Below are 22,518 nucleotides of genomic sequence, written 5' to 3' on the forward strand. Positions count from 1 at the left end.
GTTGATTGCATATAGTACCGATAGAGTGGTATATGAAACAAGGGGCGGGACGTGTCAGACAGTCTTACAGTACGCCAAGAAAAATGGATTCGGTCCAGATAAAACTCGGCCGTGATACAAAGATAAGATGTATTTTGATTGCAATAACTGGCCGTATGATATAAATGATAGAAGAAAAGTCGCATGCTGTCTGCAGATGTGGAGGGGTATACAGATAAATATCCACGGTCTGCTAGTCCCGAATGGAAGCAGAGGAATCGCTATGAGCCAGAAAAAAAGAGTGATGCTCGATGCTCGATGCACAAAGAAGCAAATCATATCATCAGGCGGCAGTGGCAGTTTGACCATTTGCCTTTGAGTCCATGTTGACGTCGCCGTCCTTGTCTCTGGGCGCGGCAGTATCGACACGTTCAGGACGCTGAGACTGAGCACCATCCATGATACCCATGCCACCTCCAGCTCGGAGTTGGTTGATGGCGCGAACGGTGTCGATAGCCTTGTGTAGTGTTCTTCTGGCGTTGAAATTCTTCTTGACTGTGGGCAACAGATCCTCGTTGCCTCTTCCTTGTGCGGGACCAGCGATCCATTCATGGCTCAAGGCCTCGTGCGACGTCATGCGTTTTGTTGGGTCGATGGTCAAGCAGCGCTTGATGAAGGCTCTGGCGGATAGCGACACACCGCGCCAGTATTCGAGGGGAGTGAAGGAGTAATCAGCGACGAGGATGGCCTGCATCTCTTCGAGGTTGCTGTCGCGGTCGAAGGGGGTGTAACCGCAGAGGAGGAAGTAGGTAATGACACCGATGGCCCAGACGTCGCTGGAGAATTGTTAGCAGGTGCATGGGACAAGGCAGAAGAAGAGAAATCACTTACACAGGCTTGCCGTGACCGCTCTTGTTGAAGATCTCGGGCGCCATGTATCCGGGAGTGCCGCATGTTGTTGTCAAGACGTGGAATTGTTCCTCGTCCATAATACGGGACAGACCAAAGTCGGCAATCATCAAGTCGGCATTGTCTTCGGGGGTGCGGAACAGCAAGTTTTCGGGCTTGAGGTCGCGATGTACGATGCCGTGGTCGTGGAGGTATGCGACGGCAGAAAGGGTGGCACGGATGAGATCGGCGGCATCACTCTCGTAGTAGGAACCCTTGCGACAGATACGGTCGAACAGCTCTCCGCCGAGGGCCAAGTCGGTGACCAGGTAGAGGTTGTTCATGGTCTCGAAATAGTCGACCAGAGTCAGGATGTTCTGATGGCCCATTGACACGCGCTTCAAGACGGCGATCTCGTTGCGCACCATGTGCTCACGGCCGGCCATCAGGCGCTTGTTGATGACCTTGGCGGCATAGTAGCGACCAGTGTCGATGTGCACACACTCCTTGACGACACTGTATGATCCAGCGCCGAGAGTCTTGCCAGTCTTGTACCTACACGGTTGGATCTGAGCCTGTGACATGGTTGATGATGTGCGTTGAGCGCCGAGTGAAGCACGTAGCTGAGACGCTTTGTGAGAAGGAGCAGCGGAGTGGGCTTCGTGATCAGGAGAGAAGGTGTCGCAAGCCGCCGCGTTTCACCTAGAGAGGTATACACGAATCGATCGAGGAGGAAAAGTTGGTGTCGATGGGAAAATGGATCTGGATTCTTCCTTCGAACTGGCTATCGAGAAAAAGAAACGAGCGAGATGCGATAAGCTGGACGAGTGCTTTGGGAAAGTTGGAAAGATTGACACGATTGACATGTCGCGGAAAGGTGGAAACGCTTGTTCCTTGATGCGCATCCCGCTTTGCTTGGCTCTTCCGAACGTGCGGGGTCTTTTCTACGAGCGAGGGAGTACCGCTCCTTCCAAGTCCCGAGTTTCCTCCACCGCAAGATCTCGGACAGATCTCTTTGCAAAGACGCAATCGTCTTCCTGTCACTATGCAGCTCATATCACTGCACGCCGTCGTCCGACTGCAATCTGCACGTCAAAACAACCAAGCCAGGTTGAAGTTGAAGCAACCGCAGGGGTCAATAGTCGCGTTACACTGCACCCGTCACGCGCGGGAGCCCGGGCGACAAGGGACGGCAGGGACGACTTGTCGGCGTCCACTTGCTATGGCCTGATGGACACTGGTCAGTAAGCCGCAAAGGGGGAAACTGACAGGTTCAAATTTCAACTCGACGAGACTCGAAGAGATTTCGACCAAACGCAGGTTTTTGTCTGGCCTCAATGCGTAGTGATACACAGAGAATGGTTGGGCGGCTTCCTCGTCAAAACCTGCTGCAAATGTGTCTGAGAACCCCCAGAACGGGATCGAGATTCACGAACCGGAAGAACACCCGTAGTCCGAGTAGCGCTGAGGTCGATATACAGCATCAACGAAGTTCAACACTGGCTCGTAATAGTACGGAGGATGGCTCTATGCAAGAAACATACCCGTCGTCCGCCTCCCAAGAGGCTGCTCAATCGAGTATTCCTCATCGAAGAGCGGCTGTTCCAGGTTAGCGCACTGCACAATGCAGCTCTTGTGCCACTGTTATACAGCCCGAATCCGACGCATGAACTACACGCGGAGAGGGGCTTCTCTTGACTCTTGACTCTTGACAGGCTTGTCGTACAGCCTCAAGCAACCCTGAAACGTCCTACACGATGTTCAACCGTAACCCTCAAAACTCCCCGGTTCGTCCGGCATTCAACAAAATTGACCCGGGTTTTGTTCTGGGCAAGATAGAACAGAAAATGTGCTTGGTCGTACGAAAGTATCCCCCCATGTCAAGACCTGTCTCCTTCTTGTAATGCCTAGAGCCCCAGAGCCGGCATCAACAGACATATATGACATTGTGCTTGTGTGCCGAACATCCCTGCTGCTCCTCCGTGTCGTGGTGGGTTTGGCTGTTCGAGATCGTTGGTTGATTGCTACACAACATGTCAGGGCGCAGGAACAGGCTCGTCCATACATCATGATCTACGCCGAAACGCAATCGCCTTGGGATGCCTACGATTGAGATCTTCCACCCAAGTTTGATCACCTCACCCCAGTTATTTCTGACCGCTTGATCCCCCAGCCTACGAGATTGCAATTGATTTTCTCTCCCTCGAGGAAGATCACACTCCTCTTACAGGCGAGTGCTGATTTGTTACCGTTGCCGCAGAATATGGCAAGCTTGAAGGGGAAGGGGTGTGGCGTGTGTCCAAGAGCGTTTTATCGGCAGTCTGCATATGCAAGACCCATAGGCGTCATGGCAGCTTGCAGTCAAACCTGAAGTCTTGCCGCAGGAACGGCATAAAATCGTATAGGTAATATTTGGTGCATGCAAAGTATATCAGGAGTATGATCCCGCTGGGTGGATGTCTTTGGACGCAGTTGTCTCTTCACAAGTTCTGCGACGACGACTTACACACCTGTATCCCGCCTCGAACATCTGGCAATCTCTAAGCAGTCGGTTTCCATTACACGACTTTGGAGAAGCAGCTTGGCGACCAACCACAAAACCTCGGCGGCGCTTTGATCTTCCGTTGACCATCTTAGACAGCACCCTTTCAGGCAAAATTCGGTGTGCAAACGGAGGTCCCCCAAAGCAGAAAAGAGAAAGCAGCGTTGCCCGGTCATGCGAAGTCACTGAGACATACATCCCACTTGAACGCAATCAACCGGAGTCCGGCATACGAGGTGCAGACCGACATGAATGAAACCCTTCTCTTATAGTAACAGCCAAAAAGTGAAGACCAGCAAAAGATCAGTGCAGAGCAAGTCGACCATCGGCAATCTACAAAGAACGGTAGCAGGGGCTGGCAAAGAAAAGACTGGAAGAAAGAGGCATCGGCAGTAACGATGGACGTTGCTTGTTCATCATGGCCACCGGAGCCTGTCTTTGATACATACTGCAAGCATCCTTTAGACTTGATAAGGCGTCGAGCACTCGCATATACTCACCGCCCATCGCCTCCTCGTCTGAACACACAATTGAGCTACTTGAACTCAGCTCAACATCCGTACACACTGAGTCCAACATCATTCAACTCTACACAGCTCGACTCAGCCATGGGATCAGAAGGCAGGCACAACATGATCAAGATATCATCTCTCCTCAACGCTCCACCATCTCCAGGCATCTTGCCCCCATTCTCGTCCTTGAGCCCGCCTCTCACCCCCGCACCGACCAGTCAAGCATCTTCTATCACGTCCAGTCCTCCACCACAAATCGCCCGATCCGGTGGAGCCGCAACAGGCCTTCGCCAGAAGATCGCCAAGGATGCTCCCGTGTTCAATCGCAACCCAGCTCGAGGCGAGGTCAACTACGCCCCGTTCGAGGTCAGCGATAGGTGTGCCATGCTCAGCAAGAGAGAACGACAAGAGCTGGCAGAGCAGCACCACCGCTTTCGCATCTTCCCTAATGGCGGGGATCAAGGTCTGATCCGTGATTTCGTCCGTCACATCCCCTATAACAGCGAGAAGAAGGCTTTCTCGGACAAGACCGGTCGTGAGGCCTTTGAGCGTGAGTCTCACCTGCCTAGGAAGCTGCACTATCCATACTGACTCGTTCCAGTCTTTCAGTACACTTTCAGTCTGCCCGACGAGCCGAACAAAACTTACACCGTCATGTGGGACTATCAGATCGGCCTTGTGCGCATCACTCCTTTCTTCAAAGCATGCAACTATCCCAAGACTCAACCCAACAAAGTGCTCAGCCTCAACAATGGCCTTCGCGAGTTATCCTTCAGCATCACTGGCGGTGCCATCGCAGCTCAGGGTTACTGGATGCCATACGGATGTGCTCGTGCCGTCTGCGCTACCTTCTGCTGGAACCTCCGCTGGGCTCTCACTCCCATCTTCGGGCCCAGCTTCATCAGAGACTGTTTCCCTCCGAACCATCCCTCATACGCAAGATTCACCATCGATCCAGAAGTCGTCCGTATTTGTGCTCGTGAGGCAGAGGGCTGGCGTGCTGGTGATGACACCAACCGCTGCATTCCTATCTCCAGCCACTTGCTCTCTGGCTCAGCGCTTCCCATCCCTCGTTCAGCACCCATGCCACTTCCTGAGCCTAAGCGTCTCCGTGCTCGCCCTACACGCCCTCGCATCGATACCGTCCACCTCGGCAGTCCCTTCCACAGCGACGACGAGAACGCCGCCATCGTCACCGACACGATCCGTCCACGCCGCACCATCCCTGACTCGCCCTCGGTATCTCCTAAGACCCGCATCTCTCCCACAGTCCGCTGGGCCACAGTCAACAATCCTCCCAACAGCGACAACGGCACTCCTACTCCTTGTGTCGGCTACGTTGGCACCGCAAAGCTTCCAAGAGACATGCAAAACCTTCTCGTCACTCCCACTTCTGCTTCTGGCCACACTGTTCCCACCCAGTCTGCTGGTATCCGCAAGCGTCGTCGCTCTTCCAATTCCATGCCCTCGTCGTCTTCGCCGATTGCTTCTGTCACCGCATCTCCTGCCACCGACTCTGGTTCTGATGGCGAAGACCCCGAGTATGTTGCATCGTCAAGCGAGAAGGAGGATGAAGACAGTGAGGGCGAAGTGGTAGTTGACAGCAGCACTAGAATAAGCAAGAAGAGAAAGATCGATGTGCCTGGTGTTGGCCGCTTCAGGGCTAGAGAGGTCAATGCTGCCAAGATGCTTCTTGCACTGCATCAAGATGATGCTGGCATGGGCACTGATTGAGTCTGTTGTCTGTTTCTACCCTCCTTCTCTTCTCTTGTCAGTTTGTCCTCACTGTTCGGCTCGATGGTGGCAAGCACACACGACTCAAAAACACATCTTACGACGCATCTTCTACGACCTTTTCCTTCTCTTTTTTACGACACGCTCAGCATGACTTATCACGATTTAACTCAACAACACTTTGCACCAGATAGATGGAATGACTTTATGTATTGATACCCCCTACTTCACCAACGAATGAAAAAGTCTTTGTTTCTCAACCTGTGTCCTCTGTGATTGTTTGATCAGTATGCTCGTTGCTCTCGGCTGAACGAAATGCCAATCTCAAATCCTCGGAGAACCAACCTATTTGTAGTCTTGATGTTTAATGCCTGGACCAACAAGAGGAGATTGGACATCATGAGACTGCAGTGATGGATGTGCTTAGTATTGCTGGGCCCATGCTTCGAGAGAACAAAATGCCCTCTACTCGCAATATATATCGAGAACCATCATACCTCTACCTCTTTCGAAGAAGTCCACAACACCAACACCAGTGAAGGAGAGAAAATCATGATTTGGGACAAAAAACACGCCAAGCCCCACCATGCCTTTCACCAAGCCTATATATCTCATTCCTGCCCCATCACTCCAACCAGAAAAGAAAGGGAGTTTGGCGCAACGAGTAGAGCGCCAATTAAACCGCAAAAGATGTTAGGTGCCAGAACGGTCTGCCGTCTGAGGCAAACCATCCGGATCGAGCTAGCATGGCATCCCTGCTAAGTAGACTGAAATTAAAGGCGACAGGGTTCTCTTTTTGCTGTATTGCTTTTGGTCATGCTTTTGGTCATGCGTGAGATGCACTGCGCAGTGAATGTGTGAGGTGCGTGTCTGCTTTTGGGGGAGTGCGTGGAAGGTGTTGTTGTGGTAGAGGATTGAGGCTGGGGGTTCGATCCAGGGTTGGGGGCAGCTTCCTTTTTGCACTGCTATATGGCTTTCTCTCAGACTCAATTGTCAAGCAATTCAGATCAGGGAGTTGCGCGTGTGTGGCAACCTTGTTACAAGAGGCAAACTTCTTGATGCCAAAACAGTGAGCAGCAGGGCATTGCCAGATCGAAATTGTGATCAAGCGCAATGGGAGGTTATCTACGAAGCCGGATGTGTATCAGAGTATACACGCAGACGGGTTCACTGATGAGTTGTAGCCCCATCTTGGATCCAAGCGGGGATGAAGACATGCAACCCATCCATCAGCGTGAGAACGCAACGGTCTCAAGTGAAAACACACCCTAAAGATCTCTCTCCTGGCAAAGTAATTTGTGTGAAATCGAAGACCCGATATATTCCCCGACCCATGAAGCGTGTGGCTTTTAATGTTCGGAGGGCTCGCAACAATGACAGCAGCCGAGTGAGCAACAGGTGGGTAATGTTTTCTTACTGACTTCTCGTACAAGCCAAGGTCTGCTAAATGGGCATTGCTACCGCTCAGTCCGCATTCATCATCACGGCGTTCATGCAGACGCTAGACAAGTTCCCAATCCGCTTCTGGATAATCATGTGCCTGATGTTCACGTTGCGACAGTCGATATGGTCGTTGTGCAGTATGAAGCAAATCACGATGTCGTTGTGGGGAAAAAGCAGGGACCAATCAGATCGGGCAAGATCGGAGACAGTCGGGGTCTTGGCTCACGATTGGTCGTCGAAATGGCGGTCATGAAGAGCCTCAAGCGGCTACCGCGACGAAGCAACGAGCCTAATTTTTCTTCTTCAGATCTCCGTACAAGTACATGCACTTAGTCGCTGGACGATTCGAGCACAAGGGAGCACAAGCAGCATGCGAATAACCTGATCAAGCAGCCAAGCGAGTACTTGACTAAAACGACGACACCGTTCTGCGAGAAGCTCGTGACAATTGACGTTCCCTACGTCACGGAAGGAATAATAAAGAAAAGGCCGACTGTATGCGCCTCTGCCCTTTTAGAGAGACGCATGTATTTTCTCGAAACCTCGACTTTCCTACTACTCGAATCAAGATGGCACGAAGCGCCATCACAGTGCCCGAGATACAGACGGCGGCGGGCATGACACCTCGCCCGCTGAATGTTGTCGTGGCGTCGACTGGATGTACCGACGCACCAATCATCAACAAACTATTACCTCAACTCGTATCATTGCCCGAGTGCTCTGTCAGAGCCGTCCTGGATCCTGGAGCCCATGGAGCCGACCTCATCGCTGCGTCCAGCAACTGTCTTGCCGTACCGAACGTGTCGCGCACCCAACTGAGATCGAGCGGCGACGTCGTCGAAATTGAGAAAGAGGCGTTCGACTTGTGTCAATGGGCTGACCTGCTGGTTCTGGCGCCCATCGATGCCAACAACTTGGCCAAGATGTTGCATGGAGACACGGACAACCTCGTACTCGAGATCTTGCGAAGCTGGAACGTTTCCAAGAAGATCGTCATGGTACCCGGCATGTCGAGTCTGATGTGGGAGAACCCCATGACGAAAAAGCAGCTCACCAAGATAAAGAGGAAGTGGAACTGGATACAAGTCTTGCAGCCCTTGCTATGGACCTTTGAGAACGACAAGAAGAAAGTGACATGCTGGGATGCTCTGGATGAAGTCGTCGACACAGCTCGGAACCAAGTCGATCTGATAAACATTGGACATGGTGTTCATGTGACACCGAACGCCTCATCAACTTTCAAGACAAGCTCCAAGAAGTCACGTACTGTCTTGCCGCCCGAGTTGTGGTCCATGATCATTGACGCCACTAGTGACTGGGAGCTCGCCAAAACACTACACATTTATACAAATCTCGAGCCACCTGCAGAATGGCAACAACATGCCAGTCCTAGAGGTCCGACAACATATATGGAGCAACTGGAATGGACGCTGCTTACTGGCAACCTGTCTAGTATCAAGAAGTTTATCGCTGATAATTCTGTCCCACGATGGCTATCACGACTTTGCATCAAGCTCATCATGCGTTTTAGTATGACCTCTGTCCTCTCTTATCTCGAGTCAAGTCACAAAGATCTCTTCTGGGCCACCTTCGATGGCACTTTCCTCCCGGACAAGGCTTCCTCTGTCTTTGGTCGTGTCGAAGTTCTGGATTACTGGAACACTTCCGCCTGGTTCTTGAACAAGAAATATACAGCTGAGACTTTGGATGGCGCATCTCGACAAGGTTTCATTGATGTCCTGGGCTGGTGGCAGAAATCCGGTCTCACTCTTGTCTTCACCGAAGCCGCCCTCGAGCAAGCCAGTTCAGCCGGCCACATCGCCGTCCTGGAGTGGTGGCGCAATATTTCTCAACGCCATCATCACGCCTCAAGTCCTGACGATGACACCAAACCAATCCGCCTAAAGCCCGGCAAGTCAATCTGCTATGCATCACAATCTGGTAATGCAGATGTAGTACGTTGGTGGGTCAACTCGGGTATTCCTTTCCCTCATGAGGATGCTGTCGCCAAACTGGCGAGTACGCATGGACATGTGGAAGTGTTGAAAGTCTGGCATGCAGTCAAGGGCTCTAAAATGATCTTTGACAACCAAGTCCTTGTTGGAGCCACAAAGATGGGACATGTCAACGTACTCGAATGGTGGAAGCAGAGTGGATTGAGAGTAGAGTACAAGACCTGCGATGTCGAAGAAGCCTTGGAGGATGGTGTCGAAGGCCCAAAAGGCATGGAGGTCAGAAAATGGTGGGCACGCAACGGATTGAACCTCGGTGTCGGCACTTCCGAGTGGATGAAGCCCAAAGTGCTTTGAGCGTTTTTCATCTTTTCGTGACTGGTTTTTTCGGACTTGTATTTTCTCATTAGGCGAATTGGTTTTGCATTGGTGTTCTCTTTGGACAAAAAGGACATTCAGGACTTTTCAACTTTAGCATTTGGATACCACAACAGGATTTGGGTGTTCATTAGGACCTAATATCTCGGACTTTTGGGAATCAATTGCATCACGTAGCGTTTTCTTTTCATGAATTACTAGATCATACTAAATATTTCCACCAACGCTCATACGGACATTGAAGCATCACGTTAAGCATACAAGGGCAGAACGATGATTCTGTAGCCTTGGCTCTCGCGACAGTGTCAGGTGGATAGAGTAGACTGGATCGAGGATCAAATCCAAAACTCGACCAGGGTTGCCCGGCTTTTGACTCGAGTTGGATGTAATCTGTTGCGACCAGGGTGATGAGAAGCTGAGCGCTTGGCTTTGACACATTGCGGAGAAACAGAGCCCCGCTTAACCCCGCCTCTGCCGGATATGGCAGAACTTTGATTGGTTCGTCGAACAACTTCGCTGTTTCCGCCACATCTTCCTGATTTATCCGCCGTCATCATCGGAAAAGCATCATGACTTCCACTCTTGCTAGAATTCATCATGAACTATATGTACTCCATCTCCTTCTCCAGGCATGGCAAATGATCACTCGCTAAACACAACGGACGACATGTCTACTACTATACAAACCAAGACAAAGTTTGACCCGACATCCTTCGGGAAGTTGCGGCTAAAGAGCCACGACTCGCTATTCACGATAGATGATTTGATCAGGTCTCATGCTGCAGAGCCGGAAGACTTCACACTGATTGGAGCACCTGTGACTGGCCTTACTGATTTCGAGGAGCATTCCGCTCGCGATATCAGCAGATTTGCAGATGCGGCGGCAGCTCGACTGCAAGAGATGGGCCTAAAGCCTGCGGTAATACCAGTGCGACCTGACTTTGGAAAACGCCCACTGATGGCTAATAGGACTCAAACCTAGACGAGTCGCCTATTGTTGGCATGCTATGTATTTCAGGACTGGACATGGTTGTTACCCTCCTTGGACTTCTACGACTAGGCTATGGAGCACTCTTACTCTCGACCAGACTGGCCGCTCCAGCTTACGCTCGATTGATGAGCATGGTGAATTGCTCCATCTTGATCTCCACAGACGTCTTCAAGACCATTGTTGATGACGTGGTGACGGAAAGACCTCTCACTCGTTTGTCTCTTTTGCAGCGCACAGATTATGTCGGTGTCAAAGCACCTACTTTCCGACGCCAATACAACCCTACCAAAGAGACCAACAAGATTGCTGTGGTGATCCACTCCTCAGGATCTACAGGTTTTCCGAAGCCAATCTACCTTCGACATGCCCAGTGTCTTGCGACATTTACGCAAAACTTTGGCATGCGTGCTTTCCTAGCATCTCCGCTCTTCCACAGTCAAGGATTCTATGAAATGTTCAGGACCATCTACTCGAAGAAGCCGCTTTACCTTTGCAACTACACGATACCGCATACTCGACAAGGCTTGACAGCCCAATTGCAACACCTCAAGCCCGAGATTTTTAACTGCGTACCTTACCTGCTAAAGCTGCTATGCGAGACTGAGGAAGGCATCAAAGAGCTAGCGAAAGTGAAGCTTGTATTGTATGCTGGCAGTGGCTGTCCGGATGATGTAGGAGACCTGCTGGTGAGCAAGGGTGTCAATCTGGTGCAGAATTATGGCTGCACTGAGATTGGTCGCATCATGACTTCCTTCAGGTCGCCAGAAGACAAGGAGTGGAACTACTGCCGCCTCAATCCTCCTGTATCGGAACATGTTCTAATGGACGAGATAGCACCTGGTGTGTTCGAGTGTGTTGCCCTAGAGAGCCTGAAGACTCGTGTTGCAGTCAACTCTGACGATCCTCCCAACTCTTTCCGATCTCGAGATTTGTTCGCACCTCATCCGACAAGATCTAACCTTTGGAAGTACCTGAGCAGACTTGATGATCGCTTGACGCTTGTGAATGGCGAGAAGGTTTTGCCGTTACCACTTGAGGGTCGTATTCGTCAAGACCGACTGGTTCAGGAGGCTGCAGTGTTTGGAATTGGTCGAAGCGTACCCGGTGTTATCGTCTTCCGCTCTTCCGATGCAAAGGATATGTCTGATGACGAATTCTTCCAGGCAGTCTGGCCTGCAGTCGAAGATGCCAACGCTAGAGCGGAAAGCTTCTCTCGTGTACCGAAGGAACTCATCGTGCTCGTCGCAGCAGACACTGAATATCCAAAGACCGACAAGGGTACCTTCATCAGGGCCAAAATCTACGAACAATTCAAGGATGAGATTGAACAGGTCTACAGCGACTTTGAGAACGGCCAAATCGGTGATATGACTCTCGAGGTTCCTGAGCTTGAGAAGTGGCTCCTGAAAGAGTTCAAGGAAGAGCTAGGCGTTGCACTGGAGCTTGACACCGACTTTTACCAAGCTGGCATTGACAGTCTGCAGTCGACAAGAATGTGGTCAAGCATCAAGAAACAGATTGATCTTGGAGGCAACCACGCATCTCTTAGCCGAAATGTGTTGTATGAGACGGCCAACATCAGAGGGCTTGCTCTGCATCTCCACTCTTTAAGGACCGGCGAGAGCAAGGATCAAGAGGATGAAATTGCTGTTATGGATCAGCTCATCACAAAGTACTCTAACTTCAAAGAGCATGTACCAAGTGAGGCGTCCACAGACGGCAAGAACGTCATTCTTCTCACCGGAGCTACTGGCACAGTCGGCATACACATTTTGACAAAGCTCGTCAGGCAAGAGAATGTGTCAGCTGTATGGGCGATTGTGCGAGCATCTTCCGTCCCTCAGGCATTTCAGAGGATCTCCGACGCGCTCAGCTCACGCGGTCTGTCTCTCACCGAGTCCGAGACAGCCAAGATTGTACCCATCCTGGGTGATCTAAGCAAAACCGATCTCGGCTTGGATAGTGATACTCTAGAGAAGTTACAGTCTCAGCTCACCCATGTAATACACAGTGCCTGGGCTGTCAACTTCAATCTCGGCGTCAAGAGTTTCGAAGACCAGCACATCAAGGGAGCGCATAACCTGATCCAGCTATGTCTGTCAACCAAGACACCCAAGCCTGCAAAGTTCTTCTTCTGCTCTTCTGTCTCATCAGCAGCAGGAACGCCACTTGATCAGAGCATCAAAGAAGGTTCTGTGCCGCAGCTTGAATATGCTCAAGGAACAGGCTATGGCAGATCAAAGCTCGTGACTGAACGCATTGTTCAAAACGCCATGGAGAGCACCGGAATATACGCTAGAGTCTTGCGACTCGGCCAGATCGCTGGTGACAGCGAGCGAGGACAATGGAACACGACTGAGGCCATCGCTTTGATGATCCAGACAGCCACCACTATCGAGGCTCTCCCAACGCACAACGAAGAGCTCTCTTGGCTGCCAGTTGACCTTGCAGCATCCGTCGTTGCAGAACTCTCTGGTATTGCCCAGCCAATCCCAGAAGCCCGTTTGAAAGATAACACCCTCGTCTACAACATACAGAACCCGACAGTGTATCACTGGACCCGCGACATACTTCCCGCTCTCCACAAAGCTGGCCTGGATTTTGATGAAGTATCGCCTAAAGAATGGGTTCAGCGACTGCGTGCAGGCGATCAAAATCCAGAGACCAATCCGCCTGTCAAGTTGACGGACTTCTTTGCCGGGAGATATGGAAATGTTGCCGAGGATGCGCCAATGAAGAGTGCGGGTCGTTATGAGACTGTTCAGACGTGTAAGGATAGCGGAACCATGGCCACGATTCCAGATTTGATCGAGTCCGGCATGGTGGCCAAGTTTGTGAAGGCTTGGGCGAAGGAGTGGGGTGTCACTTTGGCGAAGTGAGGTCTTTCCAAGATGTATTTAGATCTCTGAATTTTAATTCACGATAACTGTGTTTTTTGAAGAGTGCCCCTTCCGAATTTGAGCTTGTTGTCGTTGTGAAGAAAAAAGGGTTGCCGGCAAGTCTTCCGTCAAGCGGGAGAACGTGCGGGGTGCAGTGAAATTTCAGGGTTCAGCAAATGACTCGAGACGGGGTGCATCTTGCCCTCTTCCACAAATGAGAATCCGCCAGCGACACTCCAGTGTCAATTTCCAAGATGCGAACTGACTTCTGCTTCGTAATATACCAGGTGCCAAAGATCGAGTCCCGCCTTGTAGGAAAGAGAACAATCAGAAAGGATAGACAAACTAAACTATACCCGAAGAAGAATGTTTTCCGTAAAATGCACTGGGCCCACTTTCCGCAAACACGTGCTCACCTTTGGATGGGTCCAACAAAGATGAAAGTGACATGCCAAAACATTTCGCTGCTTTCCCAAATCAACCAAATCTCACCCTGCAGAAATGGCAATCGCAATGACGGAACCGAGGAAGACAAAAGTTCTGCTGTATGGACTTGGCGCGTAAGCATCATCAGCACCCCCCCGAGCTGCGGAGATGGTTGTGGAGATAATGGGCTGACAAGAGGGTGCGATGCGGATGTAGTATAGGAGGTTTCTACGCATTCATTCTGAGTCGGGATTCGAGTGTGGAGTTGAGTGTGGTTGCGAGGTCAAATCTTGAAGTCGTGAAGAAGAATGTAAGCTTCCCGATCAACCAATTGCCGAAGTGGTCACTTTTGGTTGACGCTCATCTCAGGGCATGACAATACACACACTAAACCACGGCTCGCATACCGTACATTTTGACAGAGGTAAGCTTGTTCCCTGACCTCCTGGAGTCGTTATTGATGAAATATGCAGTCCTAAGTTGCCCACACAAAATCGCAATAACCTACGACTACATCATCTGCGCCCACAAAGCAATCTTACCAGGCTTAGACCCCAATGACTTTAGATCAGTAGCGAACATGGACACCACATTTGTGATTTTGCAGAATGGGGTGGGAAATGAAGAGCCGTTTCGGAATGCTTTTCCTTATTGCAGCATTGTGAGCTGTGTGGTGAGTTATACCCTTCTCTTTTCTTTGTCTCTGATTGAGGAGGAGATGTGAAGTGATGCTGATAGATAACAGATATGGGTGGGCGCGACACAAGATTCGCCGGGAGTGATACGACATACAGCATCTGAGCATACAGATATCGGACTGTATCCAAATCCGAGAATCGACGCTGAGGTAGAGGAAGCAAGATTAGAGGGCTTTGCGGCTATGTTGAGAGCTGGTGGGACGCCGTATACGATCTCCACTGATATACAAGTGAAGAGGTGGGAGAAGGTCGTTTGGAATGTAAGTCATTCTTGATCAAGCATGGTAGATATTGCTGACGATAAAAGGTGGCTTGGAATCCTTTGACGACACTGACAATGCAGGATACACAACAATGGCTTTCTTCGTCAAAGGAAAGCGTCTCCGTCACAAAACGCTTGATGCGGGAAGTGATAGGCGTGGCACGTAGATCTGGAGTTGCGCTCGAGTACGGACTTGTTGATATCCTGATGGAAAGGATACAGGGAATGCCAGGAATAGAAAGTAGCATGCAAGTTGATGCAAGAGAAGGCAGGCGGTTGGAGGTCGATGTAATTCTGGGGACGCCGATGAGGAAAGCGAGAGAATACGGGATGGATGTACCGACGCTAGCGACGGTGTATGCATTGACCGTTGCTGTTGATATGAGAATCAAGCAGGCATTGGGCGGACTGGGTTGAGATTTATAGGGCGAGGGTGTCGGCTTCCAAGACTTGCGTGCCAAGCACCTGATACAGGACCATTCCGATAACCATTTCAACATAGAATCCGACTCCCAAACATCAGCATACCATACCGTAGCAGATGTCTAGGTCGAAGAAATTTGTCGCATGACGTAATGTCGACTTCTAAGCAGGTCGGTTGCCTATCGTACTGCCCTCATTTGCGAACGAGCGAGCCACGCAAGTTCACAGAAGATAGGAAAGTCATGCTGGCCAGTCACCTACTAAATTGATCAGAAGACAAGGGTACGCGAAAAGTAGAGGGAAAAAAGTATTCAAAATTAGGTATTGAGCTTTTGATAAATTCGTAAGTTCATAAGAAGCAAATCGTAGCAGTCATAAAGTTCCTTCACACATCCATCCTTTTCATGTGACAATCAAGCCGTTTTTGCTGGTGGCTAGTATATCACTCCACGACACGTCAAGAGATCCAGTGTCCTCTCTTGCGGCCCAGACTTTTGTTGCCACATCGCTAGCGGTGTCAAACATGCCCATGCCAGACTGTCTGCCAGCTCTGAACATGAAGGCCGAAATTTGCTCACGGTGCATGGGATCCAAGGCCTCGCAAGCTGCGATGAAACCTGGCCATGCGACGTAGGCGGATGTATCGCCGTATTTGTTCTTCTTCTTCTCGTGCTCAAGGAGGTTGTGAATCGTCTTCCCGACCCAATGTTGTAGTGCAATCGCGTTAGTGTCTCTAACTCTGCGGTAGAAGTAGATGATCAAAGCGGAATGCATGGCCTCGAGGAAGTTGAAGAGCAGATCCGTTCGCACTTCGATCTTGTCGGAGCGTTCTGCAGGTCCATATACGATCAGAGTTTGCTTTTCAGCCAGCAGTCTGTAGGGGTTCTTCCAGTTGCAAATCTTGCTTTCGATAATCTTAGCTCTTTGGGCGACCTCTGGGGACATGCCACCAGGGTAAGTAGAGCGACTCCTTCGGACCTCGTCGGCGAGGTGAGTTGCGTGCGAGATCAATCGAAAAAGTGATTCAGGGATCCCATAGATTTGCTCGAACATAGTGGGTTCATCTTGATCCACAGGAAACTTCACCAGTCGTGTCTCAAGGTCTGCCATATCCTGAGAGTCCAGCTCCGAGCCCAGCTTTAGGCGGTCAGTCCAGAGAGAAGGGTAGCGGCACATTTCGCTCGGTGTCTCTCTCGTTACTGCGTAAGATTGGTCGGCCAAGAATGGCTGGGCATCCTCAACTGGAGTAAATGTGCTTTCCTCGATAATCCTTAGGTAGAGGTAGATGCTGTGCAGCATGTTGACTTTTCGCGACTGCTTGGGCTTCTTCAGGCTTTGCATGTAGATGAATCGTTCCGCATCTAGAAGGTAGCATCTTGCTTCTTGCATCTGACCGCTGACCACGCAGACTGTAACCATGCTGGTCAGGGCCATTAACACCTCCTTGTACTTCGACTTCTTTTTTTCTTCACTTTGCTCACGGAGGCAAGTCTTCAGTCGCGACTTTGCCTTCTCGCGATAGGATTCTGCGATAGATTGCCAGTTGTCCGCCTCCATAGGATCTGTTTGCAAGTGCTTCAGATTGAAGGCGCTCATAGCAAGAACGGCAAACAGCAATGTCATCTTAGCGTTGTTTGAGTCCCCGAGAAGTGACAGCTCTCCATAAGCAGAAATAGCACAAGGCAAATGTAGAATTTTCCATGGTGGCTTCTCGTGATGCAGCGGTGTAAAGCACGACATCATTGAAGTTTGATAGTGATCGAGCAAGGTGCGCATAACTCCAGGCGCCATTCCAGCCACGTCCTGGGAAAATGTCAAAGTAACGGGCGTAGGCAAACGAGGGCTGAGAGGGAAGAATCTGGTCAGATCGGTGATACCAGATGGGTCTTCAGTTCCGTCAAGGTTCATGTTGAAAGCTTCATCCATGCCGTCACCGAAGTTTAACATTGGTGAGGGAGTGGCCCAGGAAAGAGGAAGAGGACTCTTCATCATCAGAGGTTGGAAGTCGTGCGAAGATTGCTCGACATTCATGAAGTCAATGCCGTACCAATCGTCCTCTGGCAGCGAGTTGATGATCGAAAGAGCTTCAGGCTCGGGTACAGGCGGAGATGAAGGCGATAGCGATGGCGATTTCGGTTTGTTCACAGAGAAAACTCCAAAAGGACCATGGTTGAGTGGCGCATCGTAATCCAGTGTTTCGGCCTGAGTATCCAATTGCAAAAGAAGTCCCTCTACTTGGTTGTCGGATATTTGCCGTGTCATTCTGGAGCACTCCGCAATACGTTCGCGGTCTAGAATCTGGTTAGTTTGAGAATTGAACAATATTTGACTCTCATCACTCACCCGAGAAGAGCGGTTTCCTACGAAGACCCATCTCTCTTTCCGGCGACTCTGTGCTGCATTTCCGTGATGTTGTTTTATTAGGGACTCCCGGATCCAGCCATATTAATCCTTGGACAGCGCCTTGTTGTACACAATCCAGGTTCAATCGCCTGCAGGCCGAGCATCTTGGTAGACTTCTATCACACTTGACCTTGCGCGAACGGCAGGTAGAACACGCGTTTGATCGCGGACTCATGCTTTCTTGTGATTTGCTGTGAAAGTTGCAAAAAAGAGAAGGCAAGACCGAGTCACCAGATAGGAAAATATTCGAGGCCACGAAGGCCGAAGACCTGTCGTTTTGCTCATACCGGTGAACTGCTACTCGGAGTAAAGGTGCAGTGCTTCGGGGGGGCATCGACTCAACGGCAAATTGGAAGCTCAAAACCGACAGTCCGCGATATTGTCCGAGAACATGAGACACTCGACATAGAGCAAAAGCAGCATGATTTCGCAGCACTGACGTTCTTTAGAGCTAGACTTGCGTTCTTTGCGAACTTTGCGCAAAAGGTCAAGGCTCAGAAAGGCTTTTCTCCTAGTGAGATCGGCGTCTTCGGACAAGACGGCGTGTCGAAATTCTCCCCATCCTGGTCGTCGGCGTAAAGCTTGTTTCCTTTGGCCGAATCGTGCACGGTGTCCTCCTCTCTCCTCGGCCAACACCTGCTCTTTTTAGGGATCGACTTGGCCGCGATAGGGATATGTATCTCTAAACGACATCTCTCGTGATGTTACTCAAGCTTGATATAGATAGTTGTCCTCAAACATTTCGTTCGTCTTCAATTGAAAGAGAAATACACAATTCCATTTCTTGTCTCATAATCCAAAATGCACACCGACAAATCCAAAGTTCTTTTGTTCGGTAGCGGTGGAGTCGGCACGATCGCAGCTCTAAACCTCGAAGTTGGTGGTCACGCCGAAGTCACAGCAGTATTGAGATCGAATTTCAAAGCAGTCAAGGAGAGAGGTTTCGAAATTGCATCTTGTGATCATGGAACCTTGAAAGGATGGCGGCCAACTGAGGGTCAGTCTCGTCATCTGTGCTGTTGACTGTGAATCATGCTAAAGTCCGCAGTCATCGACCATGTTCCAAAGGCATCGGAGAAACAGTTCGACTACATTGTCTGCACCACAAAGAATCAGCCTGACTGCCCACCTGCTCTGACAGAACTCATTGCTCCTGCTGTTCAGCCTGGACGCACAGTTATTGTTCTCATTCAAAATGGGTTGAACATCGAGAAGCCAATTTTTGATGCATTCCCCAACAACATCGTCCTCTCAGGTGTGAGTATGATTGGATCACATGAAACCGAACCTGGTGTGATCGAGCATGATGACAACGACCGAGTATTGATTGGACCCTTCCATAATCCCAATCTATCAGCAAAGGACGAGGAAGCCGCAGCAAGGGACTTTGTCCGAATTTACTCTGCAGGTGGAAAGACCGACTGCGAACTACAGTTGGACGTCAACTTTGCGAGATGGCGAAAGTTGGTCTACAACGCTTGCTTGAACTCGATTTGCGCTCTTACCGGATTGGACACTGGTCGTATCCGACTTGCAGACGGTGCAATTGATGGTCTTGTCAAGCCTGCTATGGAAGAGATTAGAGCCGCAGCGAAAGCAGTTGGCGTGGAACTTCCTCCTGATGTCTGCGACTTCATGATCAACATCGATCCTTTGACGATGTATCTTCCCCCATCAATGCTAGGCGATATCAGAAAGGTCGGTCAACATGTTTCCCCTCTGGTAACCCGTGGAGGCTAACCGAACTATAGGGCAATTTTACAGAGTTTGAGAACATCGTAGGAGAACCTCTAAGAGTCGGTACTGCTTTAGGTGTGCCAATGCCAACATTGCAGGTCCTCTACCATCTCCTCCAGGCGATTCAATGGCGGACTAAGGAGGCAAGAGGCAAGGTGACGATCCCACCAAAGGGTACATTTGTCGCCGAGTAGATGAATGATCTACGATAAAGATGATAAATGATTGAATAATTCGTAGCACAATACATCTGTTGCCCTCACGGGAATACCCTGCCTTTTGAGAACATGATTAGATCAGAGGGAACAGTGCCGTAACTTTCGCGAAACGTTGTCCATAAGCACAGTCTCCTCGACGGGCAATACAGCAGACCCTGAGCCCCGCAGAAGGCATTGATGAGATTGATAAAGTGCTCGCTTGTAGCCTTGTATAAGGCTCGCTTAGAGAAGCAGATCAAAACAATAGAGGTTTGGAGAAGAGTCGTTTGGGAAGCTCATTTAGTTCGAGTTGAGTTGGCTATGATTTATTATGCAAACTGCAGTCAATGGGGTATTTGAGATGGTTGACCTTCGATTTCGCTCGCTTGACTTTCTTTGTGAGACTCTGTAAGATCTTGTCTCGGAACTAAGGATGGTCTCAAAGCTCGAGAAAGGCTTGTGTCAGTCTTAAGGCCGGTGCAGACATCCAATGATGCTAGTCTTCGTTTCCTTGTCTTTGTATCCAAGATCCAGAATCATCTCAGTGTTGAAGAAACATATCTCAAACCGGGAATTCAAAATGATCTTTCACACCACCAAATTTGCCAACCGCTAAATTATGTTTCGCTACTCCCTTTTGTCCCATGCAGCCTTTATTTCGCAATCGTACAAAAAGGACGATCGTCAGACCTTGCCATCATTCATCTCTTCACAAGCAAATAATGTGTCAATACGCACTTTACTCCTACCAATGCGGCCACCATAACCTCCTTTGTATCGAAGAATGCGAGAACCATAAGCAGAACGCCCAAATATCATCTCAGCTCAATGAAACACTTCCTCCTACCCCTATCACCACAGCAGAAATTACATACCACTACCTGGACGAAGGCCTCCCTATAGCTACCGCCGTTGCTGCCGCCGAACCAGATGAAAAAGATCTTGTGTTTTGCAAATGTGTCTCTTGTCATGCTGGGTTCACCTTTGATCTTGCGATTCGAGTGGTGGCGAGGATCAGAGTGGCGATTCAGTTGACGTATACGAGTTACAACGATTTACACGATACATGGCTAGCGAGACATTTTGCGTTGCAAAAGTTTCGGGTTCTGGCGACACCCAAGTATTTGGCTGGTAGACCTAAGCTCAAGGAGAGGTTAGAGGAACACAAAGAGTGGGCGAGGGCGTTAGTAAAGGTGGAAAAGAGGTTGGTAAGAGCGGAGAGGGTGTTGTATGAGAGTTTGGGAGATGTTGAGTGGCTAAAAACCAGGGTCAAGATGCCGATGGAATGGAAGAAGGTCATACGAGACGTGCATTATGCTAGATCAGAATTAGGGATGGTAAGGTTTGAAGTTGAGGGAGAGGAGTGTTGGTGAGCAAAAATACTACCATAGATATTTGATGCGATGAAGGTCTGTACCTCACACACTGTTGGAAGCTAGAGCTGCCGCGGAGGCGCACCCTCGTACTCCTCCCTCCCCGTGTGCTAAAATCTGTCACGTCTAGCTATCTCACGGCCACGCCTAGGGCCGTTTGGAGTGTAGAAATGCACAATGTTTTTAAGATCAGTGTAGCCCTCCACTGAGAGTGTTACAGTCAGGAACTCTCTACGGACGGCCGGACCGATGTCAAAAACATTGTGCATTTCTACAGCATGCGCGTGACAAAGTTCTGCACACGGGGAGGTCTTACACGACCGGAATAGCTTTCTCGATGACGAAGAGACGGTAAGAATCTCTCGTGCCCTCGTTGCCGTATGAATGGTCTTCAACGCTAGTGGCCTCTTTGTAAGCTTTGAACAGCGGACCGCTGCGAGCGCCGATCTCGCCGATTGTTGATTCCATGACACGTGCGGCTACGGCATGCACGACGATTGAGTCAATCTGGGAGAGCACCCCGGCAGTGCGGATCTGTAGCATGCGGGTGATGGCCGAAGCCATGTCTGAGAAATCGGAGGTTGTGCGCTCCTTGCCCACGACGTTGAGAGCCAGGGTGGACTGGATGGTGGCGGCGTTCTCGCGAGTCTCGTGGGCCAGGCTCTGCACGTTGTCGAGGCCTTGACCGGACCAGCTCAAAAGCAACAGCTCCTGAAGAGCTCTGGATGGGATGCTGGTGACGCCGTCACCAACCGATCTCATGTAGTTGGCGAGCTTCGTCGCCCAGTCGTTGTCGGCACCTCCAGTAGTAGGCGGCCAGACAGTTGCCTTTTCCAAGAGGCACTTGGTATCGCCTCGGAACTTTCTCTTGGTCGTCTTGATCGACTCCTCCTCGACCTCAGACTCCTCGTCCTCGGTGTCACCATCGTTCTTGGTGGCTTTTGCTCCTGACTCCGTCTTCTGCTACTTTCTGATGGTAGTTACGATCTTCGCGACATCCGAGGCAGTAGATGGCGCACCCAGCTCGATAGCGTTGTCTTGGAGGACATCGTAGACCGAGTCTAGAGCCTTACGCAGGTAGATGATTCCAGACTCCGACACGTGATCGGTCTGGACGAGTGCTTCTCCGACGGAGATGATGTTGTTTACCTGGGCAAGGTATCTCTGAGCCACAGTGTGCTTGTCCGGCATGGGCTCGTGGGGCTCGTGCTCGATGCATCATGCATTGCGCATAAACCTTCTTCAGGTCCTATCGTATGGTTAGGCACGTCTGCGCATAACGGCCAAGTTTAACGTTAGTATAGGGGCACAGGAAATGCACCAGAACCGAGCTCTCAGCTTAGCAAAGGCTCCTTACAACATAGCAGTCAAAAGGCACAATGATTTTTGGTATTTAATGTAAGTCCAAAGAGATCAAGGGGCAGTACCGCTCTTAATGGACATGTACTTGATCATCAAAAGCATCCTGCCTTTTTGCAGCCATGGTTGCAAGGCCTTACAGGCGAGAGGGAGTTCGGTGCCGGGTCAATTTCTTTGCGGCTACGTCTACGTTAGTCACTTACGGCATACCATCAAGCAAAACAAACGCCCCTTTTATTGTCTCGATGGGTGTCCAAACATGGCATTGTCAGAGGGCAGACAAAATCATGAGAGTACTCAAAGGTAGGAGTGAGAGTGTCAAATCGTTTGTACATTGCTCTT

At 50.3% G+C, this 22,518-nt stretch overlaps 8 protein-coding genes across 8 annotated transcripts; 5 read left to right on the plus strand and 3 right to left on the minus strand.

Moving 5' to 3' along the window:
• Positions 1–143: 143 nt before the first annotated feature.
• Positions 144–1,688, minus strand: M438DRAFT_345340 (Ca/Cm-dependent protein kinase B). The gene is made up of 2 exons (XM_029905429.1): positions 871–1,688; positions 144–815 (listed from the first exon to the last, which is right to left on the minus strand). The coding sequence occupies exons 1-2, from the start codon at positions 1,449–1,451 to the stop codon at positions 323–325; spliced, it is 1,074 nt and encodes a 357-aa protein (XP_029761347.1). The 5' UTR covers positions 1,452–1,688; the 3' UTR covers positions 144–322.
• A 2,353-nt stretch (positions 1,689–4,041) lies between these two features.
• M438DRAFT_365125 (uncharacterized protein) lies at positions 4,042–5,845 on the plus strand (the record flags this gene model as incomplete). The annotated part of the gene is made up of 2 exons (XM_029907767.1): positions 4,042–4,471; positions 4,523–5,845. The coding sequence occupies 2 exons, from the start codon at positions 4,042–4,044 to the stop codon at positions 5,653–5,655; spliced, it is 1,563 nt and encodes a 520-aa protein (XP_029761348.1). The 3' UTR covers positions 5,656–5,845.
• Positions 5,846–7,381: 1,536 nt separating this feature from the next.
• M438DRAFT_345343 (flavo protein) lies at positions 7,382–9,651 on the plus strand. Its single transcript, XM_029905430.1, has one exon. It carries the CDS (start codon positions 7,668–7,670, stop codon positions 9,405–9,407), a length of 1,740 nt encoding a protein of 579 aa, XP_029761349.1. The 5' UTR covers positions 7,382–7,667; the 3' UTR covers positions 9,408–9,651.
• Positions 9,652–9,982: 331 nt separating this feature from the next.
• M438DRAFT_318338 (acetyl-CoA synthetase-like protein) lies at positions 9,983–13,350 on the plus strand. Its single transcript, XM_029902787.1, has 2 exons — positions 9,983–10,347; positions 10,398–13,350. The coding sequence occupies exons 1-2, from the start codon at positions 10,060–10,062 to the stop codon at positions 13,296–13,298; spliced, it is 3,189 nt and encodes a 1,062-aa protein (XP_029761350.1). The 5' UTR covers positions 9,983–10,059; the 3' UTR covers positions 13,299–13,350.
• Positions 13,351–13,792: 442 nt separating this feature from the next.
• M438DRAFT_345347 (2-dehydropantoate 2-reductase) lies at positions 13,793–15,208 on the plus strand. The gene is made up of 6 exons (XM_029905431.1): positions 13,793–13,858; positions 13,941–14,034; positions 14,094–14,148; positions 14,198–14,397; positions 14,470–14,682; positions 14,730–15,208. Exons 1-6 carry the CDS (start codon positions 13,800–13,802, stop codon positions 15,099–15,101), a joined length of 993 nt encoding a protein of 330 aa, XP_029761351.1. The 5' UTR covers positions 13,793–13,799; the 3' UTR covers positions 15,102–15,208.
• A 194-nt stretch (positions 15,209–15,402) lies between these two features.
• M438DRAFT_365128 (uncharacterized protein) lies at positions 15,403–17,685 on the minus strand (the record flags this gene model as incomplete). The annotated part of the gene is made up of 2 exons (XM_029907768.1): positions 15,403–17,398; positions 17,451–17,685. 2 exons carry the CDS (start codon positions 17,683–17,685, stop codon positions 15,510–15,512), a joined length of 2,124 nt encoding a protein of 707 aa, XP_029761352.1. The 3' UTR covers positions 15,403–15,509.
• A 535-nt stretch (positions 17,686–18,220) lies between these two features.
• On the plus strand, positions 18,221–19,572 carry M438DRAFT_296353 (2-dehydropantoate 2-reductase family protein). Its single transcript, XM_029901903.1, has 3 exons — positions 18,221–18,507; positions 18,559–19,208; positions 19,262–19,572. The coding sequence occupies exons 1-3, from the start codon at positions 18,312–18,314 to the stop codon at positions 19,439–19,441; spliced, it is 1,026 nt and encodes a 341-aa protein (XP_029761353.1). The 5' UTR covers positions 18,221–18,311; the 3' UTR covers positions 19,442–19,572.
• A 515-nt stretch (positions 19,573–20,087) lies between these two features.
• On the minus strand, positions 20,088–22,008 carry M438DRAFT_392351 (uncharacterized protein; the record flags this gene model as incomplete). Its single annotated transcript, XM_029909090.1, has 3 exons — positions 20,088–20,581; positions 21,136–21,764; positions 21,837–22,008. The coding sequence occupies 3 exons, from the start codon at positions 22,006–22,008 to the stop codon at positions 20,459–20,461; spliced, it is 924 nt and encodes a 307-aa protein (XP_029761354.1). The 3' UTR covers positions 20,088–20,458.
• Between the last annotated feature and the right edge of the window lie 510 nt (positions 22,009–22,518).

The sequence above is a fragment of the Aureobasidium pullulans genome (genome assembly GCF_000721785.1).
Source record: "Aureobasidium pullulans EXF-150 unplaced genomic scaffold scaffold_8, whole genome shotgun sequence".
NCBI lineage: Eukaryota > Fungi > Ascomycota > Dothideomycetes > Dothideales > Saccotheciaceae > Aureobasidium > Aureobasidium pullulans.

Excerpts from the sequence above, each read along its gene's own strand:
- M438DRAFT_345347 (XM_029905431.1), top strand. The coding sequence starts at position 13,800 with ATGGCAATCGCAATGACGGAACCGAGGAAGACAAAAGTTCTGCTGTAT. Across the intron at positions 13,859-13,940 it reads CTGCTGTATGGACTTGGCGC|TATAGGAGGTTTCTACGCAT; the intron begins GTAAGCATCATC and ends ATGCGGATGTAG. Across the intron at positions 14,149-14,197 it reads TACCGTACATTTTGACAGAG|TCCTAAGTTGCCCACACAAA; the intron begins GTAAGCTTGTTC and ends TGAAATATGCAG.
- M438DRAFT_345340 (XM_029905429.1), bottom strand. The coding sequence starts at position 1,451 with ATGTCACAGGCTCAGATCCAACCGTGTAGGTACAAGACTGGCAAGACT. Across the intron at positions 816-870 it reads AGCGGTCACGGCAAGCCTGT|CGACGTCTGGGCCATCGGTG; the intron begins GTAAGTGATTTC and ends ACAATTCTCCAG.
- M438DRAFT_296353 (XM_029901903.1), top strand. The coding sequence starts at position 18,312 with ATGCACACCGACAAATCCAAAGTTCTTTTGTTCGGTAGCGGTGGAGTC. Across the intron at positions 18,508-18,558 it reads AGGATGGCGGCCAACTGAGG|TCATCGACCATGTTCCAAAG; the intron begins GTCAGTCTCGTC and ends TAAAGTCCGCAG. Across the intron at positions 19,209-19,261 it reads TGCTAGGCGATATCAGAAAG|GGCAATTTTACAGAGTTTGA; the intron begins GTCGGTCAACAT and ends ACCGAACTATAG.
- M438DRAFT_345343 (XM_029905430.1), top strand. The coding sequence starts at position 7,668 with ATGGCACGAAGCGCCATCACAGTGCCCGAGATACAGACGGCGGCGGGC.
- M438DRAFT_318338 (XM_029902787.1), top strand. The coding sequence starts at position 10,060 with ATGGCAAATGATCACTCGCTAAACACAACGGACGACATGTCTACTACT. Across the intron at positions 10,348-10,397 it reads AGATGGGCCTAAAGCCTGCG|GACTCAAACCTAGACGAGTC; the intron begins GTAATACCAGTG and ends GATGGCTAATAG.